Raw genomic sequence first — 9,996 nt, 5'->3', positions numbered from 1 at the left:
TTGTTTGAAATATAACTAAAATAAGAACTGAAACATATAGTACAGAAACATATAGTGCAGAAGCATGAAATCATCACAGATCAGTTCCAAAACATGACATGCAGTTCTCACACCCTCGTGAGTATCAAAAAAAATAAAAAAATTATAGAAACAAGTACAACTATAATAAGAAATATTAAAATATTCAATTTCAAACTTTGACTACGTTTGTCCTCAGCTGTATTATCAACCTGGGAGAACATCGGATTCTCATCACTGCTAGCAGTGTACCATGTGGGACTGTTGGCCCATCGAAAGAAACCACAACGAGCTGAAACACTTTTGCGACAATCGTAGAACTATCTCCCACTGCTACGAGGCTGACGTGATGTGAGTAACGGAGCAGGTAGTCCACAGTAACACAAAACAACTCTATTTGTTACTGAAATCCTACAAATCATGTTGGTATAACTGCCAAAAAAAACAAAAACTGAATGTTAGATCTTAAAAAATTAAAAAAAAAATTGCATATCAAAATAAACCTATAATGTACGAAAAAATGACTTGGTGGATCAGTTGTCATAGATAGCATCTGCTATGGACTCCCTCAGAGCAGTCATCTCAGCCACACCCTCAGCGTCATGAACTTCAAATTCAGTACAGTCATTCTCATCCTCAGGAACTGAAGACCCGACCAAAAATTCAGATGGTTCTTCATAGATATTCAGCTCATGTTATCAGCCATACTGAAGTCTGTATCTGAACGTAAAGGATGTCTTCGGATAAAGTTATGAAGTGTCATTGTTGTCACCACAATATGCACCTGCTTTGGAAATGGATATGACGTCATATCACGTAGGATGACCCATTTCTTCTTTCAAACCCCAAACGTTCTTTTAATTGCCCCGCGTAAAGAGGAGTGACGTTTGTTAAACATTTCTTTCCTACCATGAATGGTGTCACTAGCTCACTCAAAATTAAAAATATTATCAGGAATATGGTACAAAGGGTCTGGATATGGCTTCAGATAGCCCCTCTGCATAGGGTATTCACGATCAACCAAATAGTATTTCTCTAGTACAAAAGACATTATTATTTGCAATAAATACATATAACTATGACTTTTATAAATCAAAACATACCTGAAAGCGGATGAGGAAAACCCCGCGATCTATTCCTAATTGCATAAGAGAAAATTTGACTATCATGTGCACTCCCTTCCCAGCCCGCCATGACATATGTGAAACACTTGTTAAAGTCACACACTGTCATGATATTTTGAGTGGTTGAACCACTTTGACCAATGTAAGCAACTGTGTCCTGACTGGGTAGTCGGGCATCAACGTGAGTACTGTCAATTGCATATATGCAGTTATGTTTTACTAGGTTAGAAAATATTTATAATTTGGTATTTACGTAAAGAAAACAATATTTATCTTGAAGTAAGCCATGTAACGGCGATCGGTTGCGATTTGTACTAAAGTATTAGCAAATGATGGATCTTCCAGCTTGATGATTTTAGCAGCTAAGCTACAAGTGTCTGTATGCCTTTGAACAAATAACGGCTTATTGTCTTTGATGAATGTTGAAATCTCTCTATAGCACCTCTAATTGATTTATTCTATGACAGAATATATAGTGTTATAGCCTACCATTCATTTGGAGCATCAATTGTCCGTTCAATGAGATCCCAGCCCAGATCGGTGGATCCACATTTCAGCTCCTTCCAAAATTTTTCATTCCTTCTTCAATTGATTTCATTTATTTTTAAACTTCAGTCTGTCATAATCCCTTCAAGTCAGTTTTTTAAACTTTTTAGCTATATTCTGCCAACCTTCATTATTGAAATAGGTTGTTGGTCTATTCCCGATCTCAATCTCGGTGATACAGAGGTTGCAGAAAATATTTGTAACTTATCCCACATCGCTGACGGAGCACCTTTAATTGTCTTAGTCATGGTGGGACTATATGAAGAATTGCATATGCACAAAGAAATTTATATTGTAACTCAACATGCATAAGAAAATTATTGAAGAAATAATTGCACATGGACAAATCTAATTATGTGTATTTTACAACCTAATTCCTACTTGTCATAAACAAATAAATCATACAAAGGAAACTTTCTTCCAACTGCCATAAAGCATCACACATTTCGAACTACAACAAAATTTCGAGAAAGCATCACTTCAATTCCAAAAAGCTTCACACAAAGATATTGAGAAAGAATCACTAAAATTCCAGAAAGCATCACAAAAAACAGCGCAGTTTAATGAATTTACTGCCATACAATTCCATAAGGAATACCTAAACAATTCCGTAAGCAGTGAACGTAAGCAATATCCATTGCAGCTAATTCCATACAATTCTGTAAGGAATATCAATGAACCAAACAATGCCATACAATTCCATAATGAACAGAGATAAAATTATTCAGACAAAATATAAAAAGACGAAAGAGTTATGTGGTTCGGTCAATGACCTACATCCACAGAAGAAAAATAAACATGTTTTATTGAGCAATTCGTCCCATTAAACTGCTGCAGCAAATATGGGGCATTTGCAACTAATGAAACCTCATGAAAATGTGAATGAAATATAATTCTTCCCATTATACCGCAGCAAAATAGCACTATAACTCCTCCCATTAAACTGCTGCAGCAAATATGGGGCATTTGCAGCTAATGAAACCTCATCAAAATGTGAATGAAATAAAATTCTTCCCATTAAACCGCAGACCGTAGACTCCAAAATAGCACTATAATTCTTCCCATTAAACCGCAGCAACCTCATCAAAATGTGAATGAAATACTGATATAAAACTGCTAATGAAACAAATCTTTACTGTTAATGAAACATTCAGCAGCTACTATTGCTGCAGCTAATAAAACATTCAGCAGCTAATACTGCTGCAGCTAATACATGTCACCATAAAACTGCTGCAGCCAATACAGTTAACGCAGCAGCTAATGAAACAGCATTAACATATATATCAATGAAACTGTAATAGCCAATGGAACAGCAGCAGTTAATGGAAATGCCGCAAGTAATACAGCAACTGTAATAGCCAAAAATTCGGTTTTATTAACCCATTACACAGCAGCTAATTGCATATCACAGCACCTAAACATATAGATAACAAAAGACATGCAGAACACTTCGAAAACATCAGTAATGGGTTTGAAGATCCCATTTCGCCTTTACAGAACAACAAACTAACTTCAAGTCATTCCAAAAATTTTGCAAACCGATAAGCAACTTCAAATCGATCTCCAACAATATATAGATAACAAAAGACAATGGATTTTTTCTCAAACTCAACCAAACCTCTGTAGCAAATCAATCCCTGTAGCAATTTTTCTCTAGTTGCAAAAATCTGAAAAAATCAGGGAGGTCGAGAAGGCACTGTAGCAAATCAATCCCTGTAGCAATTTTTCTCTATTTGCAAAAATCTGAAAAAAATCAGGGAGGTCAAGAAGGCAACAGTGATGCGAAGTGTGAAATTTTTCTCTATTTGCAAACATTTTTCTCTATTTGCAATTTGTTGCAATTTTTCTCTATTTCCAAAAAACTATTGAATACCAGATCTCTCTTCTCAGATAAAGCAAAAATGTGAAAATGAGAAAATCACTCTCGATCTGTCTCTCTTCTCTATTTCTTCACAACACAAGAAAGCTACCTCATTTGACGCGAGAAGGAGCAAAAGGAATATCAGGGAGAGCGAGAGTGAGGATTTCCGTTATCTCGGTGTCGATCTCCGTGAGAGAAGTTGTAGAAGGACGAAGGAAGAATGGGAGGTCGTGAGAACGGGAGGGCTTGTGAAGAGCACAGGAGGAAAATCTTACCCTAACGCGATAATCAAACGCGAGACGCAGGCCTCCTCCCGCTTCGCGCCTCCTTAAGACATTTGGGATCGGCATTTCGGAGCGGCAGCAAAACGCATCCAATGCTCTTTTCAAACACTACGACGGCGTTTTGAAAACACCGCCGCAGGTCAATAAGCTGCCCCAAACGGGCCCTAAAACAAAACACCAAAAATGTCATGATTTATGTGGTTTGGCCTCAACCAATCCTACATCTACAAGAAAAGATGATCAAATCCATAAAAAATACACAAACCAAAATTACGGCGTACAAAACAAGAGCACTTGTCAACCCTTCTAAAAACTTAAGTACACTCTTAGAAACAAAGAAAGACCCACAATTAATCTTAAATACAAGATTCCTGACAAGAAACATGATCATTATAAACACCAAAAAAGTCTCCAAATCCTCCAATGAAGCCTTAAGATGGCATGTTAATGACAAACAAGAGATCACACACAAACCCTAACGTCGAGTAAGAATTTTGTGTAAGCCAAGATATCAATGTAAATAGTAGTCAAGCATAGTTCCAGAGGATTTTCCAATTCCTGCAAGCAAAATTAGGTTGTATGGGTAAGGCATACTTCTGAAAATCGCATATTTCTATATGCATTCTATATGATCTCCATAAAAACTAGAAAATATGTTTAGAGAAACTCAATAATTGAGTCAAATTTAACAATTCTCCCCTTGATTCAAGTATATTATTGCAAACTTCAATCTCCCTGCCTACTCTTTCTCCAAGCACGCATTGTAAAATCTAAAATCTGCAAAGAGCTTAGCACCTCACTGTAAGTCCCGCAAGAAAATGCTGAAGCACATTTGTTGCCGAAAAAATAATTGATTCATCAAAACTAGAAAGCCCTATCACAAAATTTTGTGCCTCAATGATACAATGAAGCACAGGGGAAAATTATGCAACTAAATCTTGATTTGTTAAACTTAAATTCATCCCATCATATCATGCCTAAATATGTTTTGAAACTTTTCTTGCAGCTAGAAAACCAAATCCTATCAGCTACACCAAGATTTGGTGCAAAAACCATCCAATTGCATACACAAAAACTTTGAGAACATATAATCAGATCACCGAAAGAATCTTGGTCCTCCAAAATTAAATCTCATTTGTTGCCATACAAAACCTAAAAGATAAAAGCATTATCCAACATCTCTGGATTACCTAGCATTAGATGAAATGCATTTAACGTTATAACTTCACATACTATCACATCAATAAAATCTCTAGGAAAAAAAAAACTTACAGTGCATTATCTAGTGATTTGACAAATATTACTCTTATGAAACCAGCTTAAGAATAATGTCTTGAATACTGAGAAGTCATTAATCCTAATCTCTCCACATAAGTTGCATAGGTGGCTTAAGGGACTATTTCTTCCCTAGCTTTCATGGGTATGAACACGAAACATCAAAGAAAATGCAAGATCCACCTTTGACAGTCCTACCTGATATAAGATATCAGGTCATTTCTTTTAATAAAAATTACTTATGTAGAAAAATAGGTTTGGGAAGGAATAATTCCCGTGATTCTTTCAATCAAGTGCAGGGTAGATATATATAGGGAAAACAATCTCTCTTAATTTCCAAACATACAAAAAATATCTAACATAAATTAGGAAAGAAACCAATTCTAAAATAAAAAATAAACAAAATAGAATAGGGAGGGCATAAACTAATAAAGGGTTTCCTAATTTGTCCCAATTAAATCCTCCATAAAATCTTCTAAGATTTTCACACTCCCACTCAAGCTAGGTCATGTATATTGTAGAGACCAAGTTTGGTAGTGAATTCTAAGAAGGTGCTTGAGAAAGAGCTTTGGTAAATACAACAAAAACATGTTGGTGTATCGAGATGTAGCTTAGCTATATAATTCCCCCATTAACCTTTTCAGTGATGAAGTGTTTACCAACTTCAATATCTTTTCCCTGTCATGATGTATAGGATTTTTGATAATATTGATAGCTGCATGAGTGTCACAGAATAATTGTATAGGCCTATAGAAGGTACATCCCAGTTTTTTAACAATTTTTTAATCTAGATCCCTTCACGAAATCCCAAGACACTCTATATCATGATTTTGCACTACTTCTAGAAAAACAGTGTGCTTATTACCTCTCCATATCACCAGGTTTTCCCACACATAGAAACAGTAACATATTGTAAACCTTCTGTCAGTGAGTTCCTCAGCCCAACAAGCATCGGTATAGGCTTCGACTTCTCTGTTACTAGTTTTCTCAAGATTAATTCACAACCACAGAATTATGTACATCTCCAGATACTCTTTCATCTGGGATATTCATGTGTTGGCACACAATATTGATAGAATAAGCAATATTTAGCCTCGTATGTGACAGGTAGATGGTTATTCCTACCAATCTTTGATAGCTTCCCTTATCCACAAAGACACTTTCTTCTCCCTTCTTTGATTTGTAGTTGGGATCCATTGGAGTATCAACAAGCATACATCCAGTTATCCTTGTTTCTTTTAGTACATCTAGGATGCATTGTTTCTGAGATATAATGATGTCTTTCTTGGACTTTACTACCTCCATACTTAGAAATATCTCATGATTCCTAGATCCTTGATTTCAAACTTTGTGGGAATAAACTAATCATAGGAATATCACCATAGGAATAGCCAAAAAAAAGCACCATAGGAAAATGATGAGCCTTGAAATTCAACTACATAAAGTTTCAAGAGTGATTGACCAAAACCATCTTACCCTATATAGGGGTGAGGTATCTACATTAAGAACCTGTAGGCTCCATGTTATGATAAGAACGAAGCAACATTACAAGATCCACCCTTTTCAGCATCTAGAAATCACGACAAACTTCATAGTAGTTGTTAAAAATCTAACGAGAAAACAATGTTAATAATTTTCTATCATTGCCCAAATGTGTTTTAAGAGGTTTGTAAGTCTACTAAATAGCTCGAGAAAACTTTGGTAAAATCAGCTATTCACTTGATCATAAATTGAAAAAAAATGAATGATAACAATAGTGCTAGTGATCAGCCCCATCATTCATAATATTTATCTCTCCTGTTTTCAAAAGCTAAAAACAACGCACATTTTCAAATGCCAATGTAAATTACTCATTTAAGTTACTAATAATGATAACAAGGTGAAGCATGTATTGTTGCAGCAACCATCCATCAAAAAAAAAAAATTTTAAAAGCAAAATATGACGGTTGACAAATGAGATTGCATTCTGACCAAATTTTAGAGGTAGCAAGGAGTAAGTTAATCCTAGAAAAAATAAGGAAGTATAATTTAACCAATTCAAATAAAATGATCTTTTTTGCACCACAATAAAAAAAAATAGCCTAAAACAGCCCAAAAATTAATAACAAAAACATATTTCTAGTAATAAAAGTCCGATAATAGATAATATTTCAATAACGGCATAAAGCAATTTATCTAAGTTGAATTAAAATTTCAAGAACTAAATGTTTAACTTACCAGATGGTCCATATCTCTAATCAAACTCGGTTGTCAACTCTCATCCTTCTTTACCTCATCAGAATCTGACTCACTAGCATTATAACCTAAAAAGCAGAGAACAATTATCATAAAAAATGCTCACTAGATAATACTCACCAAATTCAAAGTAACGCTATTGTAGAAAATTTCTTCACACATGCTCTTCACTCAATACTTAAATAGTTTAGGCAATTAAAAATCTACTTTCTAATAGTCCAACCTGGATGTTTCTCGCTGACCTTCCAAACTGAAGACCTGTACCTTGAAGCTTTAGTAAGCCATACCTTTGCCTAAAAGAAATGAAATTCCAAAATTACAAAAAATAGTCCCAAAAAAAGTGTGAATAAAATTAGACATTAATCACAAAATAACAAAATTAAGAAAAAAAATTGAAAAGGAAAATTAAAATTATACAGTTTACTATAGCACAACAATATATCATTTCAATTTCACAAAAACTAAATGTGAACATATACAAACTGCAAAAGGTTACCTTCCATGATATGAGAATTCAAAAAATCGCCAACTAGGAAACAGTGTTTTCTGAAGCACACCACATTTGAAGGGTTGCTCTTAATAATCTGACTCCTTAACTTATTACGTGTCAATCAAGCAGATACATTTAGACAAGTTAAAAATAAATCAAGACACAGAGGTCACATCAATGTCCTGGATGTAAAAGTTTATCCTTTCAAACAATCAAGATCAACTTCAAGAGACTACTAAAGCAAAAATACAGACTCAATAACACATTCTGAAGTCATAGAACTTCAGGTCCGATTAGGTTGATTCACCAAGATGCCAAATGCTGGAAATTTAAATTTGTCTACACATAAATAACAACATAATGATATAATTTCTTTAAAACAAGTTATATGATCTAAAATTATAAGACGTAAGACAATCTAGCCTATAAGGAAGTGCATAAAGCAGGCAAAATCATAAATTTTACAACATCATTATAAGTCAGCGCAACAGCAGTTAGTGATCTTTTATATTACCACATCATCAAAAAGTGTAACATCAAAATTATCTGAAAATAAACCACAAAACAACTGCTTTACATAAAATACTCAATTGAAAAGATAGATATACAGAAAGGAAAGGGCGAAAGTTCCATAAACGAATACAATCAAAGAATGCATAGCATGATGATATGGTAAACATTGGCTGACGTGAGATCAAAAGTATATCTATTGCAATTATTTATTGTTGTCATTTCTTTTGCGGTAACATTTTCTTGAGCCTACAGTCTGAATGTGAAAGACAAAGCATGATGTTAGTTTAGAAGTCAGTCCTAAAACTCAAGTCAAAACTAATGAAATAATTAATTAAAAAACGTCAATCCCGAATAGTTGGCATAAGTCTTATGAAGATAATGATCTCAAGTCAAAACTAATGAAATAATTAATTAAAAAAGGTCAATCCCGAATAGTTGGCATAAGTCTTATGAAGCTAATGATTAACTATAATGCATTGCATAGTATTATGTTTCCCACTAACAGGATGAAGGCTTTAGCGGCAGTTAACAATAAAAACATTGCAGAGTACTTTCTAAGTCACAGAGTACTCAATGATTCAATTGATCCGAAGCCACAATATCAGCTTCCAATATAAAACAGCCAAAAATTCAATTGCTGCTCATCATTGGAGTACTGGGGAATAGGTTAACGAACAAACTCCAAACAAATGGCTTAACGGCATAAAAGCTCGCCGCCATTGCATTTTACAAAACCCTAGCTTTCAAACTCCACCAACACCAACCAAAAGAGAAACAAAAACTGAACACACCTTTTGCTCATTCCGAGGAACGCCATAGCCGCTATTGTACATCTGACCAACAAGAACCTGCATCGCGACCTCGCCAGCCTTGGCCTCCGCAAGGGCATCCCTGAACCAACGACGCATACAATCCGCCACCACGTCAGAAAGTGGCAGGCGTTCTTCCCGCCGCCTCGCTGTCCCTGGAGGACCTTCCATAAACGGCCTCGCACAGGCAGCGTCGCCGGGGATTGGCGCAGCGGCCTCCTCCCGAGAAGAAGCCAGCGATTTTAGCGTGGGCTTCACCAGGTCAAACCTCGCTGCCTTTTCTCTCTCCGATGCAACGCGGGCGAACTTGCGAAGACTCGTAAGAGTTGGAGACCGTGTTCCCATAAAAGGGAGAGGAGGCGGAGGAAAGAGAGAATGGAGAGCGAAGAATCCAACTTTCTTCAGCGGTGCAGGAGTCCTCACTCCGCAAAAGAGTCGCTTTCGGTGGGTGGTAGCAATACCGCGGGAGAAGGAGCTGCTTTTGCGGGAGACCTGGCGCCGAAGGAAATGGACATTCCGCTCTGATTTCGCGGTGAGCAATGGGTTCCCCCAGACCGAGATAGGATGGCCGTCCGATTGATATTTTGAGAATCGAATGAAGGTGATGCCAGTGAAAGTTAATTAATTAATTTATATGAATACAATCAATATTTATATTTATATTAGTATTAAAACAAATACATAAGATTGTGTTAAATGCTCATTCAATGACTTGATGTTTTAAAAAAATGTTTTGAGAAGATGATACTTTTAAATATATTTGGTGGCCATTAATTTCAAATTTAACAGATTTATTCAATTTTCAAAATAATTATATTTTAACTCAAATAAGAAAGTTATA

General features: G+C 35.5%; 1 protein-coding gene across 1 annotated transcript; it reads right to left on the bottom strand.

Moving 5' to 3' along the window:
- Positions 1-156: 156 nt before the first annotated feature.
- On the bottom strand, positions 157-9,619 carry LOC110036315. The gene is made up of 4 exons (XM_020740730.1): positions 9,138-9,619; positions 7,567-7,636; positions 7,326-7,411; positions 157-450 (listed from the first exon to the last, which is right to left on the bottom strand). Exons 1-3 carry the CDS (start codon positions 9,498-9,500, stop codon positions 7,359-7,361), a joined length of 486 nt encoding a protein of 161 aa, XP_020596389.1. The 5' UTR covers positions 9,501-9,619; the 3' UTR covers positions 157-450; positions 7,326-7,358.
- Between the last annotated feature and the right edge of the window lie 377 nt (positions 9,620-9,996).

Source organism: Phalaenopsis equestris, unplaced genomic scaffold (assembly GCF_001263595.1).
Source record: "Phalaenopsis equestris unplaced genomic scaffold, ASM126359v1 Scaffold205028, whole genome shotgun sequence".
NCBI lineage: Eukaryota > Viridiplantae > Streptophyta > Magnoliopsida > Asparagales > Orchidaceae > Phalaenopsis > Phalaenopsis equestris.
This window is presented reverse-complemented; position numbering and strand designations above follow the sequence as displayed.

Coding starts and splice junctions, on each gene's coding strand:
- LOC110036315 (XM_020740730.1), bottom strand. CDS start 9,500: ATGGGAACACGGTCTCCAACTCTTACGAGTCTTCGCAAGTTCGCCCGC. Junction 7,637..9,137: donor TTCCTCGGAATGAGCAAAAG/GTGTGTTCAGTT, acceptor CATTTCTTTTAG/GCAAAGGTATGGCTTACTAA. Junction 7,412..7,566: donor GGTCAGCGAGAAACATCCAG/GTTGGACTATTA, acceptor TCTGCTTTTTAG/GTTATAATGCTAGTGAGTCA.